Raw genomic sequence first — 16,361 nt, 5'->3', positions numbered from 1 at the left:
GACACAAATCACAAGATTACCTATCTTCTATCTTGATCTCTTACCTCTTATTAAACAATTTTTTGGGTTGTCTAGGTAATCCAGTTCCAGAGATCACGTGGCTGAAGGATGGCCAACCACTGGCTAGTGACTCAAGGCTGCAGGTGATGTCAAATGGGCGTTTCCTGCAGATCAGTGGATCACAAGTGGCCGACACAGGCAGGTATAGCTGCCTGGCCTCTAACAGCGCTGGAGACAGGAGCAGACACTTCAACCTCAATGTGTTAGGTATGTTTGGATGGGGGGAATTTAAATGTCTCTTTGTAGTCTTGTCTGTGTACTTATTTATGTTTCCATCCCCAGTTTCTCCCACCATTGCCGGTTCTGGTCCAGAAGGTTCAGCTGAAGATGTTACTGTGACACTGAATAGTCCTACATCTCTTGTTTGCGAAGCCCAGTCATACCCCCCTGCCATCATCACTTGGCTCAAAGACGGCACACCCTTTGAATCCAGCCGCAACGTCAGGGTACTTCCAGGTCAGAATTCTTTATGAATCTGTAGCATAAAATAATTCAGATCTTCAGATCCAACATTTGTTATGCGACCAGCTCGCTTACTACTGTATCTTGTGACAGGTGGTCGCACTTTACAGATCTTGAATGCTAAGGAAGAGGATGCTGGGAGATATACATGTGTGGCAACTAACGAGGCTGGAGAGACATTGAAGAACTATGAGGTCAAAGTTTTCGGTGCGTGTGAGAACTGAGCTACATCGCCACCTTTTGGTGTAGAGGAATATAACACTTTTTGTGTGTCAGTTATCTGTACCTATTTATATATGTTCCTTTCTTGCAGTCCCTCCAGTTATCAATAAAAATGACATCCCAGGAGAGAGTCTGGCCCCTAAAGAGGTGAAAATCAAAGTTAACAACACCCTTACTCTGGAGTGTGAAGCTCAGGCTATCCCAACACCTACGCTAGTGTGGTACAAGGATGGCCAGGTGAGAAATAGATACAGTATATGAAAAAACTGCTGTTTTTCACTCCTATGAGTTTTCACTCCACTATGTTTCTCTCTCTGCAGATCCTGAAAGCAGATGGTCACCTCACTATCACAGCAAATGGTCGTATAGTTCAGATTAAACACACTCAGGTGTCTGATACAGGTCGTTACACCTGTGTAGCCACCAACATCGCTGGAGAGGATGAGAAGGACTTTGATGTAAATATACAAGGTGAACAGGGTTTTACAAGTTCAGAATGCCAAATTAAATATACACTATATACACACTATCATTCAAAAGTTTGGGGCCAATATGATTTTTAAAAAAATACTTTTTCAGCATTTAATTAATTAAAAGTGACAGTAAAGACATGTAATTTCTTAAAGGATTAGTTCACTTTCCAATTATAATTTCAGGATAATTTACTCACCCCCATGTCATCCAAGATGTTTATGTCTTTCTTTCTTCAGTCGAAAAGAAATGAAGGTTTTTAAAGGAAAACATTTGAGGATTTTTCTCCATATAGTGGACTAGTGCGGTTTTGGCGGAACCACTTGAAGGCGATCATTTGTTTATGTGAAGTATATACATTTAATTTTTTTTTTAGAAAATGACCGATTGTTTCTCTAGATAAGACCCTTATTCCTCATCTGGTATCGTTTAAAGCCCTTTGAAGCTGCACTGAAACTGTCATTTTTACCTTCAACCGTTTGGAGACCATTGAAGTCAACTATAAGGAGAATAATCCTCAAATGTTTTCCTCAAAAACCTTCATTTCTTTTCGACTGAAGAAAGAAGCACATGGACATCTTAGATGACATGGGGGTGAGTAAATTATCAGGAAATTTTAATTTAAAAGTGGACTATTCCTTTAAGAATCATGTGACACTCAAGACAGAAGTTATGGCTGCTGAAAATTCTGCTTTTCCATCACAGGAATAAATTACATATATATTAAAATAGAAAACAGTGTATTTCACGATATTAGTGTTTTACTGTATTTTTGATCAAATAAATGCATCCCTGGTGAGAATAAGAGACTTTTTTTCAAAAGAAAAGTTGAGAAACACCAACTTTAAGGAGTACGTCTCCCCCTGGTGGCTGCTTTACATATTATGTCTGAATCTCATTTTCAGCTTGTTTTAAACCTTTTATCTGTGCAGTAATCTTCAGGCTTTATCCCTATTTATAATACTAAAATCCTATCTGTGTCTCAGTTCCTCCTAGTTTCCGAGGCTTTGGAGACTCTGACTCTGGCCCTGGTAATAATGGAGACGTGAAGGATGTGATTCTTAATAATCCCATCTCCCTGTACTGTGAGACCAATGCTGTCCCCCCTCCTGTACTCACTTGGTACAAAGATGGGCACCTGCTGACCTCTAATGATAAAGTACTCATCCTGCCTGGTAAGAGGCTACATTGCAACATTTTGATTACATCATGGAAAAATTATTTGTTAAATATGTTAATTCTTTGATACTATGTTGTGTATGATTGAACAACAATTTCATGTTTGTTTGTTTGTTTGTTTGTTTTTTTACTTTATTTCTTGCACAGGCGGAAGAGTCCTCCAGATCCCTCGAGCTCAAGCAAAAGATTCTGGGAGATACACTTGTGTGGCTGTGAATGAGGCTGGAGAAGACTCAATCCAATATGATGTCAGAGTGCTGTGTGAGTCCAACCTGAGTGTTAACTTTTTTTTTTTTTAAAGCTAAAAATTTTAAGAGCAACAACTGAAAGAATTGTTTGTTTGTCTTTTTTGTCTGTGCACTTGGATTTTGATAGTGCCGCCCTCGATTCGTGGAGCTGATGGTGACCTACCTGATGAAGTCACAGTGCTGGTTAATAAAACAACATTACTGGAGTGTCAGGTGGATGGAAGTCCCACTCCTAAAATTAGCTGGATAAAAGACAGTCAACCCCTCACCCCAGACAACACTCACAGACTTCTGTCCAATGGCAGGACACTGCAGGTAAGACACAAATCAACTGTGATGCAACAGTGTACAATGACAGATTTTTTTATATATATATATATATATGTGTTTATTTATGTTTTTTGTGTGTGTTATAGATTTTGAATGCACAGGTGACAGATACAGGACGCTATGTGTGTGTGGCTCAAAACTTAGCTGGAACAGCAGAGAAATCCTTCAACCTCCATGTGCATGGTGAGTCTATCTTTGAATAAGACATTTGTCTTATAGAGATAGTTCGCCTTAAAATAAAAAATTCTGTCTTCATTTACTCACCCTCATGTTGTTCCAAACCTATATGAGTTTCTTTCTTATGTTGAACACAAAAGAAGATATTTTGAAGAATGTTGGTAACCAGACAGTTGACGGTACACATTGACCCATTGTATTTTTTTTCTCCATTCTATGGAAGTCAATGGGGCCCATCAACTGTTTGGTTACCGACATTCTTCAAAATATCTTCTTTTGTGTTCAACAGAAGAAAGAAACTTATATAGGTTTGGTGTGTAAATGATGACAGAATTTTCATTTTTGGGTGAACTATCCCTTTAAGTCTCTGTACTGTTTCTAGGGGTTTACTGCATAGTTTGTGTTGCTGTGTTTTAATTTACATGTAGATTTAAACATCTGGCAGATACTTTAATCCAAAGCGACTTGCATTGCATTTTATCAGTTCATATAAACTAATAATTGGTGACGTCATGTTTGTTTGTGTTTGTTGTCAGTTTCTCCCTCTATTGTGGGTGTCAGAGAGGGGAATGTGACAGTGGTGGTGAATAATTTCATATCTCTAAACTGTGAGGCCACTGGACTCCCACCTCCCACCCTTAGCTGGTTCAAAGACAGGAGACCTGTACAGGCCAGCACCAACGCACTCATAATGCCTGGTACACATGCTTACTGACACATTATTAAGGGACTACATAGTGTATGCTGCATACATATTACACATAAATCTCTCTTCTTCCACTCCACCTCTAACTCTCATTCACTGTCTCTAGGTGGCCGTACTCTCCAGATCCTAAAAGCAAAGATGTCTGACGCTGGGAAATACAGCTGTGTGGCCATCAACCCAGCAGGAGAAGCCCAAAAAATAATTTATCTTACAGTATATGGTCAGTATGTACAGTTTTTAGTGTTTATATTTGCTTGTTACAAAAATGTAAAGCATGTCTCTGCAAAACTTTTCAAAATATTTGGTGGCAAACAAAATTTTTATTTCAACATTTCTGGGAAGTCACTGACCTAAATTACTGGTGTCCGATTTCCCAGTCCCTCCCAGTATCAGACACAGCAGTGGGGATCTTCCAGTGGTGTTAAATGTACAGGTGGGCAAGTCTGTTACTTTGGAGTGTGAATCTAATGCGGTACCTCCTCCCATCATTACCTGGTACAAGAATGGACGCCCCATCACTGAGACTGCCAATCTGCGCATACTGGCTGATGGACAAATGCTGGAACTGAAAGAAACAGAGGTGTGTGAGAAAATGAGCAGGTGCTGTGGATGACGAGAAGTGGATGTATGATTTTTGTCTAGCAAAAAAATGAGTGAAAAAATCCCATAGACTTACATTGAAGGATAGACCCGAGCAAGACTTAGGAACCAGAATTTCGTACGGACTTAGGGCCAGTAAGCAGCCACCTAGCAATCAAATAATGGTGGTGAATTTTGTACTGTACATGTGCAAGCACCACTCACATTTACTTCAGAAAAAAAGTAAAAAGTTTTTTTCAAGAAGTATAAATCCCTCTTTCTCTCTCAGGTGTCAGATACCGGCCAGTATGTCTGTAAGGCCACAAATGTAGCAGGTCAAGTGGACAAGAACTTCCATCTCAACATCCATGGTGAGAAACAAAACAGAAACTGCAATATATACTTAAAAGTATATATATACCTATATATATGTATATACTTAAGATTTTAGATAAAAAGGATTAGTTCACTTTCAAATGAAAATTAGCCCAAGCTTTACCCACCCTCAAGCCATCCTAGGTGTATATGACTTTCTTCTTTCTGATGATCACAATCTGAGAAATATTAATAAATATCCTGACGCATCCGAGCTTTATAATGGCAGTAAGTGTTACCAAACGAGTATGAGCTGCTGTAGCTACTGTCTACTTATCCCGCACCGCAAGAAATTGTCGGAGAGCCGCAGGAATGCAGACCTCTAATATGATATACAGCATAGAGCTACGATTATGGTGTTCTTCACACTTTGACATTCTGGTTCTGTTCAGCCTGGTACTGTTTATGTTAAGTCTCTCTTCAACCTTTGTCCAGTTCCCCCACGGCTAGACGGCCCAGCAGTGGAGCGTGTGGTGGAAACCATCAGTAATCCTGTCACCTTCGCCTGTGATGCTACAGGGATCCCTCCTCCCTCGCTTACCTGGTTGAAGAACGGCAGAGTGATTGGTGAGATAGATGATCTACAGATCACTTAAGCTTTACATTTCACATTTTAAAGTTAAATTATGCTTGATTTTATTGTCTTTCTAGAGAATTCAGAGTCTCTGGAGATGCATATCTTGTCCGGGGGCAGTAAGCTGCAGATTGCACGCTCACAGTTATCTGACAGCGGCACTTACACCTGTGTGGCTTCAAATGTGGAGGGCAAGGCCCACAAAAACTACCATCTTACAATACAAGGTACAGAAGCATTATTAAACAAACATACATCTAGCAGTTTTATCAAATTACCATCTTTATTGTCTGTTCTTCAGTCCCCCCAAACATCGTAGGATCTGAGTTACCTAGTGAGATGAGTGTTCTGCTGAATGACAGTGTCCAGCTGGTGTGCCGTGCTGAAGGAACTCCAACCCCTGAGATCCAGTGGCTGAAGGATGGAAAGACACTTAGCAGAACTGCCCAGAAGAACATCAAGTGAGAGCATTGTCAGATTTTTGTGTTATTATGCTATAAAACTATACAGTGTATTCTCTGCATAGTACTTTAGCATAGTGATTCTGGGCAATGAGAAAAAACAAGGCATAAGGGTGAACGCAAGTCAACCTTTCCTCAGAATTAGCCCCGATGGCAGCACACTGACTGTGACAGCCACCCACACATCCGACAGTGGAAAATACACATGTGTGGCCACCAATCAAGCTGGAGAGGAAGACCGAATATTCAACCTGAATGTATATGGTGAGTTGTATCTTTACAGGACTCGAGAAGTGGAACAGGATTTCTCACTACACAACAGGAGTATTGTCCCAGACATTTGATAGTTGCATGTCCTGTTCCCAGTTCCTCCTCTGATCCAGGGAAATGGACCTGCTGCCAAGGAGCTGACCGCAGTGCTGGACAGCTCAATAAATATAGAGTGTGTAGCTAGTGGTTCTCCACCTCCACAGCTTAACTGGCTAAAGAACAGTCTGCCGCTTCCAGTGTCGTCTCAGGTCCGCCTGCTGTCTGCTGGCCAGGTCCTCCGGTAAGAGATCTAACATGGTTAAAGGGTTAGTTCGCCCAAAAATGAAAATATTGTCATTAATTACTCACCCTCATGTCAGAACACAAATTGAGATATTTTTCATAAAATCCGATGGCTCAGTGAGGCCTTCATTGCCAGCAAGAAAATTAACACTTTCAATGCCCAGAAAGCTACTAAAGACGTATTTAAAACAGTTCATGTGACTACAGTGGTTCAACCTCAATGTTGTGCGCCAAAAAACAAATAACGACTTTATTCAACAATATCTAGTAATGGATGATTTCAAAACACCGCTTCAAGAAGCTTCGAAGCTTAATGAATCATTTGTTTCCTATCAGTGGTTTGGAGCACGTATCAAACTGCCAAAGTCACACCCCTCAGTGGTGAACCATTGAAATTTCGAAACACTTATGATGTAACGAAGCCTCGTTAACTGAAATCACATGACTTTGGCAGTTTGATACACGCTCCGAACCACTGATTCGAGACAAATGATTCGTTAAGCTTCTGGGCATTGAAAGTGTTAATTATCTTGTTGGCAATGCAGGCCTCTCTGAGCCATCGGATTTTATGAAAAATATCTTAATTTGTGTTCCGAAGATGAACGAAGGTCTTGCGGGTGTGGAACGACATGAATCAACCCTTTAAATCAAGATGATCCCGGGATGGGAAATAAATTTTTTGCCCCTCAGCCACACCTTGCCTAATTTCTTTACATTGGAGATGAAGGCTTACGTTTTAATTATAGTATTAAATAGTATATATTAATTTGAATTAGCTTTTAATTTTATGTTTTCAGGTTTCAATTTCGTTTTGAATTTTTAGTACTTTTATGTGCTTTTGACCATTTTATTTTTATTTATTTAAATTATATTTTTCTATTTAGTTTTAGTATTTTTAGTACGTTTTAGTTTTAGTATTTTTAGGTTATATTTTTATGCAAGTTTGTTTTTTATGTAATATTGTTTTTAATTTCAGTTTATTTCAGTTAACAAAAATAATTTTACTTAGTTTTACTTAACAATAAAAACACTGAATTGCACACTTGCACAATGTACTAAAATTTCAACCAAGTGCAAAAAACCCCCATTTCTTTATTTTATTCTTATTGAGTATGTAGTTCAGCTGTAGTTAATTACAGTGGTAGGTAGATAAGGCACTTATCGAACATGTACCCGCATTTTGCTGGTGGCCACCCTGAATGGAGCTGACAGCATGATTCATAATTCTAAATGCTCGGCATCTGATTGTCATTTTTGGTGTTAGCATTGCTCGTGCACAGGTTTCAGATGGTGGGAGCTATACTTGTGTGGCCTCCAACAGAGCTGGAGTGGACAACAGACACTACCACCTACAGGTGTATGGTGAGTTAACCTGCCTGTGTACTTTTTTGAGAGATAAAATGTAGGTCATATATAATCATTTTAATTATATATAAAAATTTGTAGTATTAAACCCATAAATTTACTGTGTCATTCTTCTCAGTTCCTCCCAGTTTGGACGGAGCAGGCAGCACAGAAGAAGTAACAGTAGTGAGAGGAAATACGGCCTCTTTCATCTGCATTGCAGATGGGACGCCCAGTCCAACCATTACTTGGCTGAGAAATGGTGCAGCAGTGCCTAAAGATGCTCACCTGTCACTCCTCAACCAAAACACCACCCTGCAGATTTCCCATGTGAGAGTCAACCACACCGGACGCTACACCTGTACCGCACATAATCAGGCTGGAGACGCAAGCCGCCACTTCAGCCTCAAAGTATTGGGTGAGAAAAAGAGCAACAAAATAAAACAAGATCAAATTGACTCCTTCTGTCACAGACTCATGGACATCTATCCCATCTCTCAGACCCACCGCGTATCAATGGCTCTGGTGTGCCTGCTGAGGTCTCTGTGGTTGTGAATCATGTCTTGGAGCTGGTTTGTGAGACTGATGGCATACCTTTACCTACACTGACCTGGCTGAAGGATGGGCGACCGCTGCCTCAGACAGACAGCATACGGCTCCTCAGAGATGGAGAGGTGCTCAGAGTTGCTTCTGCTCAGGTAAAAACTACAAATGTGGTGTCAAAATGGGCAGTACCATTATTGTTCCTATCTTTTCTCCCATGCTGCTCGATGTGCCACAAGAGTGACATGTTCCTAAATCACGTTGTGTTATCTTTGTACAGGTGGAGAACACTGGAAGATACACCTGTTTGGCCACCAGCCCTGCTGGAGATGATGATAAAGAGTTTCTAGTCAGAGTACATGGTGAGACTTAAAAGCAATTACAAAGTTTCCCATTATATCAATATAAAATGTCACCTTGCCTACAATAATTTGCCAAACGACAAATTTTTTCAACAGTGCCACCCAACATTGCTGGAGACAGAGGTGTGCAAGATGTGTCTGTCCTGCAAAACAGACAGGTGACCCTTGAATGTAAATCAGATGCAGTTCCACCTCCAACCCTCACCTGGCTTAAAGATGGAGCACCGCTGAAGGTATCCAATAAAAACTTTTTATCAATGTTGAAAGCAGTTGTGCTGTTTCAAAAGAACAGCATTTATTAAAAATAGAAATCTTTTGTAACATTATAAATGTCTTTACTGTCACTTTTGAACAAATTAATGCATCCTTGCTGAATAAAAGCATTTTAAAAAAAAAAAAAAAAAAAATCTGACAACAAAGGTTTTTTAAATCAGGTATATGTAGCTCTAAATAGCTTTCACAATGCTTTCTCCAGATGTCTCCACGAGTGCGTGTTTTGTCCAGCGGTCGTTACCTGCAGATCAACAATGCAGAGCTGAGAGATGGTGCCCAGTACACTTGTGTGGCCAGCAATGTTGCTGGAGAAACCAGACGCCACTTCAACCTTAGTGTCAATGGTGACCAGCAATTTCTACATATGTTAAGCCAGGAAATATATTGTGGGCTTATTTATGTGTATGAGCATATGCTAATATAAACATTCTCTCTGCAGTCCCTCCGACAATAAAGGATGGTCCTCAGTCTGTGTTGGTTCATATCAATCAACCAGTGGTTCTGGAGTGTGTTGTGAATGGAGTACCCGCCCCACGCATTACCTGGAGGAAGCATGGATCCATCCTGGCAGGAAACAACCCCAGGTAAGCAGCACAGATCACTTCAGACCATTTCAGATCCCTCAATTTTGTTCATGGGAAATAACAAATGCCTTTTATGTTTAGGTACAGGTTTGGTGAGGATGGTTCACTCCACATCCTCTCAGCCCAGGTGACAGACACAGGCCGCTACCTTTGCATGGCCACCAACCAGGCGGGAACAGAACGCAAGAGAGTAGATCTTCAGGTTTATGGTGAGTCTTGACATACATGCAATATCTAAAAAGCTAATAGCTAAAACTAAAAACTATTAAAATTAATAGAAATAAAGCTAAAATTAAATAAAATATATAAACTTAAACTTAAAATAAATTAGACATTTTGCCTTGGTAAAATATTTTTAAAAAAATGGCAAAAGCACATTACAAAATTACTAAAATTTAAACTGCAATTAAAATGCAAACTAAAAAGAGAAATTAGCTAGTTATTGCTGTACTCAAACACAGTAACACAATGTAATTTATGTAGTTCAAATCACAAAGAAATAATTTTTGTACTGGTTCTTTAAATCAACTACTTGAAAAGACACAAGTTAACGGTTAAAACTAATCAACTCACTGTATCTGTCAGAATCTGACTAAACCGAAAGTCTTTATTTTCAGTCCTATTTTTTTTGTTTTTCATGTACATTCACGCATTCTTGCATTTGCCAGATGCTTTTATCCAAAGCAACTTGCATTGAATTCAAGCTATACATTTTTATGAGTTGCATGCATTCCCTCGGTACCGAAGCCATTACCTTGGCATTGCTAGAGTCATGCTCTACTGTTTGAGCTATTGTTTATCACTGTTTAAAATATTGGCTCTTTGTCCAAGGAAATGTCCCGATATACAGTAAACACAAACATTCTCTCCTACTCCAGTGCCACCCTCCATCGCAGAGGGTCCCACTAACATCACTGTGACAGTAAACGTCCAGACCACGCTATCCTGTGAGGCCACCGGCATCCCCAAACCCTCAGTCAGCTGGACCAAAAACACCCAAGCCCTTAACACTGACCAGAACCAGAATATGTACAGGTTCAGCCAGGTTTCCTCCCTCTCCTCTTATCACCTCTCACTGTATCACCAACCAAATAAGCATTACCCCTGGTTTGGGTCATAATATGACCCTGATGCTTAACATTGCACAGTAAGACACTTGAGATTCATGATTGTGTCCAGTTAATCGGTTTGCAATCTGTCCTCAGGCTGTTGTCGTCAGGCTCTCTGGTTGTCATTGCACCTACAGTAGAGGACACAGCGCTGTACGAGTGTGTTGTATCCAATGAGGCAGGCCAGGAAAGCCGAGCCATTCAGCTGACTGTACATGGTGAATCCCTACTGCCATATATGACATCCATCTAAATGTGTAGCTACATCTGAAATTGCATACTCTCCTAAGTAGGTACTTATTTTTAATAAGTATTTACTTTGCGGGCACTTAAAAAGTATGTTATATTTCTACATAGTTTGACTGTGTATAGTATGAATGTAATCCGAACGTACTACATTCGCCATGTTGTCACTGTCATGTGACCTACCAGCATTAGTTGCGTCTCTTCACTAACTTGAATTGACTTGACATAATGTTTTTCATACTAGGGAAGTATGCGATTTCAGACTCAGCTAATGTGTGCATCTCAAGAGGAACTAATATTCAATTCCTTCTACAGTTCCTCCTTCTATTGCTGATGAGGCCACAGAGCTTGTGGTGAGCAGACTGTCCCCGGTGGTCATCGGCTGCACTGCATCCGGAGTGCCTCATCCTGTCCTATACTGGAGCAAAGATGGATTGAGACTAGCTAAAGACGGAAAGGGCTATACAATACTACCATCAGGTTAGCTTTATATAGTTACTGTGTTGAAAAAAAGGAACGATTAATGTTTAAAGTTAATCTAAATGCTACATTTCTGTTTTCCTTGGTTTCTCTCAGGTCCTCTTGAGATCACAGCTGCAGATCTGAGTCACTCAGGCCGTTACTCTTGTGTGGCCAAGAATGCCGCAGGCACCGCACACCGACACGTCCAGCTCACAGTACACGGTATGAGATATGCAGAAACACTTAAACCTAACATGCTTTTAAATATGCCTCTTTATTTTATTTTTGTCTAATAAGATCATATATAACAAATGCCCATGTGAGGCTCCACATTCATTTCTCTCTACACCATCTTTGTCATTTGGACATTTCTGTGATGAATAATTGTGTGCATTTACATTTTATAGAGCCTCCGGTGATACAGTCACACCCGTCAACACTGGATGTGATTTTGAACAATCATGTGACCCGTGCCCTGCAGAGCGACGGGCTCCCCTCGGCCAACTATCACCTGGCAGAAAGAGGGCATCAACATTTTTACCACAGATGAAAGCAAGCTTTTCATATATTCAGTACCATTTAGTTAATTACTTAATTACTTTAATTAATGTATATAATTATTCTGTATAATGTAAATTATTATATTGTATTACATACACTGCCATTTAAAAGTTTGGGGTAAATAAAAGTATTAATTTCTTAAGAAAATCTTACTGACCCCAAACTTTTGAATAGTAGTAATTATTATTTAAAAAAAAAAAATTATTTTTATTTTTAATTATGAATTGATTAATTTATTTACCGTTTAAATAATCTGACACCAACTTAATACCTCATCATCAGGAGGTGGTTTTACGGTGCTCCCCAATGGTGGTCTGCAGATCTCTAAAGCCAGAGTCGAGGATTCTGGAACCTATATGTGTGTGGCTCAGAATCCGGCAGGCACTGCACTAGGGAAGACCAAACTCAGAGTGCAAGGTTAGGCTCACACATAGGCTGTGATGAAAGTTAAGATGTCTGTGGAAAACAGTTATCCCAAATGTTATCCATTTCACTTCTCTTGCAGTGCCCCCAATCATAACATCTGACATCAGGGCGTACAATGTGGCACTAGATGCATCTGTAACTCTGCAATGCCACTCAGAGGGTTTCCCCACTCCTTCTATCACCTGGTACAAGGACGGGCAGCTGCTGAGCGAGTCCGTGCGCCAGCGGGTCCTCAGCACAGGGGCGCTGCAGATCGCCTTTGCCCAACCTGGAGACACAGGCAGATACACCTGCACTGCTGCTAATGTGGCTGGAACCACTAGTCTGGAGATGAGCCTTACTGTACACAGTGAGTCAGAGGGATGCTGAAACAGATGGATTGGATTGAATAAATGGCTTCACTGTACAGAGTGCTTTAGGGGAAACTGAGATGGACGGATGAATTGATAATATTTATTAATGCATTGATCATCTGGTAGAGTAACGTTTATTTTGTATCAAGTATAATATTGATAAAAAAAAATTATATTTATTTTAATGATCATTATTTGATTTATGTAATTAATGATAAGAATAACATGAATAATTTGCTGACGAACTGATAAATATAATAACTGATTGATAATATTGTTTAGTGCGTTGATAATCTGGTAAGAGTAACTTTTATTTTATAAAAGTTGGTAAAAATATTGGTAGATTTTTTAAATTATTTTAAATTATTTATTAATATATTTAATGTAAGTTATTAATAATAATAATTTATTTTATGATTTATGTGGTTTAATAATAGTAATAATAACAATCATTATTATCTGGTTTTATGAAGTAAAATATTGGTAGAATGGTAGAATTGGTAGTATGTTGGTAGAATTTTTTTTTTTTTGGTAGAATCTTTTTTTAATTATTTTAATTAGTTGATGTACAGTATGTTATTAGTAATAATAATTCATTTTATGTCAGCGCCGATAGCCTTGTGGGCAGTGCGCCAACATATAGCGCTGTTGCACATTGGGCGACCTGAGTTCGAGTCCCGGCTCGTGGGCCTGTCCCCCTCTCTCCCACTTCGCTTCCTGTCTACATACTGTCCTATCGCAAAAATAAAGCTTAAAAAAAAAAAAATTATAATAATAATTTTATGATTTATGTGATGAATAATAATAATAATCATAGAATATATCGGTAGAATAACTTTTATTAAGTAGAATATTTAGTAGAATATAATTTTTAAATCATTATTTGATTTATGTGATTAATAATAGTATTATATTTTTATTTAACTTATGATTTGTGTGAATTATAATTATAATAATAAATAATCTCATAAATTTATTTTTTTATTTCCTCTCCCTCTCTACCTCAGTACCTCCTTCCATCCGTGTAGGAGAGTCAGAGGTGTCCGTGGTGGAGAACACCCAAGCTTTGTTGACCTGTGTGGCAGACGGGGTCCCACAGCCCACCATCACCTGGGAGAAAGATGATATCGCACTTACTGACACAACTGGAGAATACACGATCCTGCCCACGGGAGAGCTGCTCATAGACACTGCACAGGTCAGAGTCCCAATCTTTAAACTGCTTGCATTCAGAGTGTTTACATATTGTGACAGTTTGTGTATGTAGCCTGAGGATTCTGGGAGTTACACATGTGTCGGAACCAACTCAGTTGGGCAGGACAGTCGCACCATTGGTCTGTCCATCCACACACATCCAGCCTTCACTGAGCTCCTGGGGGATGTGGCTCTCAACAAGGGAGAGCGCCTCCTGCTGACCTGCGGCGTCACTGGCATCCCTCCACCCAAGATCACGTGGGCATTCAACAACAATATCATCCCTGGTATTGATCATCCATCTAATTGAGCCTATAAATATCCTCAATTTGCATCCCCTGTAGTTCAGAACTATCAGTTATGCTGCATGTGTCAATAGGCTGTTATGTGAGAATCAGGAAGGTATTGTTTCTGCCCACAGCCCAGTATGATCATATCAATGGCCACAGTGAGCTTGTGATTGAGCGTGTGAGTAAAGACGACTCGGGCACTTATTCCTGCATGGCTGAGAACAGCGTGGGATCCATCAAATCTCTAGGATTTGTCTATGTTAAAGGTAAGCATCTGGAATTCTGTTATATGATGACTTACTGCTTGTTTAATCGAAAGTAAGTCCATTGTGAAAAACTTGAATCTCTTGTCCAATTTCTCCAGAACCACCAGTAATAGATGGAGATGTTCATTCAAATCGCATTGAGCCCCTGGGAGGGAATGCCATACTTAACTGTGATGTGCGAGGAGACCCTCTGCCCACATTCCAGTGGAGCAAAAAGGGCGTCAATGTCCAGATAAGCAATCGAATCCGCCAGCTTGACAACGGATCTCTAGCTATCTACGGCACAGTGGTACACAAACACAACACAACAGTCCTGACTGCACACTACGATCGCAGATACAGCTGCACAAATGCAAAGCATATAAACTGCTCTGCATTTATGTCTTTTAAAGGGATGATATACCCAAAAATTAAAGTTGTCATTTTTTACTCACCCTAATGTAGTTCCAGAAGATACTATTTCTTTAACTCTTGCAACTGAATGCTAATCATATTTCAAAGCAAATTATATTACACTGAAAAAGAGTTTAAGTGCCTACATGAGTCTAATATCTGCATAATTTTTTCTGATGTGTGTAACAAGTTATTTTTCAGTTATTTATTTAATGCCTTACATACCATGGGAAAAAATTGTGACACAGCAGAAAAATAAAGACTTTTTTTCTACAAGAAAATACCAAAAATGGGCATTATTTTTACAACAATACAAGAGGGTTAATATGGTTACAAACATTTTTGCCATCAATCCTGTATACAAAATTCCTTAATTTTCCAGATGTTTTGTATTTTTTATCCTTTTGTAACATTCACAAATAATGAATGGGATCAATTTGTAATTTTTGTAGAGCGAAGATGCTGGAAATTACATGTGTGTGGCTACAAATGATGCAGGAGTGGTGGAGAGAACAGTTACACTGACCTTACAGAGTAAGTCTATAGTTCAAAACAAAAATGAATCTTTCAAAGTTATTTAAAGTCACATAGAATACTCGCACAGAAAATAAAAACCTTAATTATGATATTTTTATATATATATATATAAAAAAAAGCCCTTGCTTGTGTTACTGTAATAACATCAGTGGTATGTCCATAGGTTCTCCTACCATCACTGTAGAGCCAGTAGAGACAGTGGTAGATGCCGGTTCCACAGTGGTGCTGAACTGCCAAGCAGAGGGAGAGCCTGTGCCTGTCATTGAGTGGTCCCGTCAAGGGCGCTCCCTGTTGGGTAATGAGCGCATCAGCACACTGAATAACGGTTCTCTGCGGCTCAGTAGTGCTCAGAAAGAGGACACAGCTGAGTATGAGTGTGTGGCCCGAAATTTTTTAGGCTCTGTGCTGGTACGCGTGACCCTCACAGTTCGAGGTGAGCTTCGGACTTTAGCAAGTATTCGGATTGTAATACAGTTAGATGTATTATAATAGGCGATTGAATTGTGTGTGTTTTGCAGTTCACGGAGGTTTCTCTGAATGGATGGAGTGGGGAGCCTGCAGTGTTTCCTGCGGTACAGGAGTACAGAGGAGACTGAGGCAGTGCAATAACCCATTTCCTGCGAACGGAGGACGACACTGTGTTGGTTCAGCAACAGAAACTCGCAGCTGTCAAGGCAAACCTTGCCCAGGTAAATTAGTTTACCTTTTCATCCCTTTTACTGCTTTTGCAGGGCTTTGTGAGGGAAAATTGTATAATATATATATATATTATTGTTATATTTTAAAATATAACAAAATAGATATTTATATTTTAAATTGTAATAATATTTTACAATCTTACTTTTGTACTGTATTTTTGATACAATAAATATAGCTTTGAGCATTAGAGACTTCCTTCAAAAACATAAAAAATGTTACCAACTCATAAAGTAGTGTATATTTTTAAGTGCTTATTTGTTAATATGAGTTAAGTGTTGTAAAGTGCTAGTAATATATTTGGTTTATTAGGTGTTCAGCTTGTC

At 39.4% G+C, this 16,361-nt stretch overlaps 1 protein-coding gene across 1 annotated transcript in view; it reads left to right on the top strand.

Moving 5' to 3' along the window:
- The window catches only part of hmcn1 (hemicentin 1), an 87,671-nt gene that overhangs the window by 61,080 nt on the left and 10,230 nt on the right, over nt 1-16,361 (top strand). Inside the window, 41 exon segments of the mRNA XM_051876370.1 lie at nt 76-267; nt 343-516; nt 616-729; nt 836-981; nt 1,065-1,215; nt 2,202-2,390; nt 2,542-2,655; nt 2,770-2,957; nt 3,059-3,155; nt 3,686-3,847; nt 3,962-4,075; nt 4,233-4,435; nt 4,724-4,805; nt 5,245-5,376; nt 5,461-5,610; nt 5,685-5,844; nt 5,984-6,108; nt 6,211-6,394; nt 7,661-7,758; nt 7,880-8,158; nt 8,242-8,438; nt 8,564-8,645; nt 8,742-8,878; nt 9,121-9,262; nt 9,358-9,502; nt 9,584-9,711; nt 10,381-10,537; nt 10,708-10,829; nt 11,173-11,337; nt 11,434-11,541; nt 11,727-11,788; nt 11,790-11,871; nt 12,163-12,297; nt 12,386-12,655; nt 13,667-13,857; nt 13,927-14,140; nt 14,275-14,409; nt 14,508-14,698; nt 15,255-15,336; nt 15,503-15,772; nt 15,858-16,028. Coding sequence (XP_051732330.1) covers nt 76-267; nt 343-516; nt 616-729; nt 836-981; nt 1,065-1,215; nt 2,202-2,390; nt 2,542-2,655; nt 2,770-2,957; nt 3,059-3,155; nt 3,686-3,847; nt 3,962-4,075; nt 4,233-4,435; nt 4,724-4,805; nt 5,245-5,376; nt 5,461-5,610; nt 5,685-5,844; nt 5,984-6,108; nt 6,211-6,394; nt 7,661-7,758; nt 7,880-8,158; nt 8,242-8,438; nt 8,564-8,645; nt 8,742-8,878; nt 9,121-9,262; nt 9,358-9,502; nt 9,584-9,711; nt 10,381-10,537; nt 10,708-10,829; nt 11,173-11,337; nt 11,434-11,541; nt 11,727-11,788; nt 11,790-11,871; nt 12,163-12,297; nt 12,386-12,655; nt 13,667-13,857; nt 13,927-14,140; nt 14,275-14,409; nt 14,508-14,698; nt 15,255-15,336; nt 15,503-15,772; nt 15,858-16,028 — 6,240 coding nt within the window.

Source organism: Ctenopharyngodon idella, chromosome 20, assembly GCF_019924925.1.
Source record: "Ctenopharyngodon idella isolate HZGC_01 chromosome 20, HZGC01, whole genome shotgun sequence".
Lineage (NCBI taxonomy): Eukaryota > Metazoa > Chordata > Actinopteri > Cypriniformes > Xenocyprididae > Ctenopharyngodon > Ctenopharyngodon idella.
Note: the sequence above shows the minus strand (reverse complement) of the source record. Positions and strands in the feature narration are given on the sequence as shown.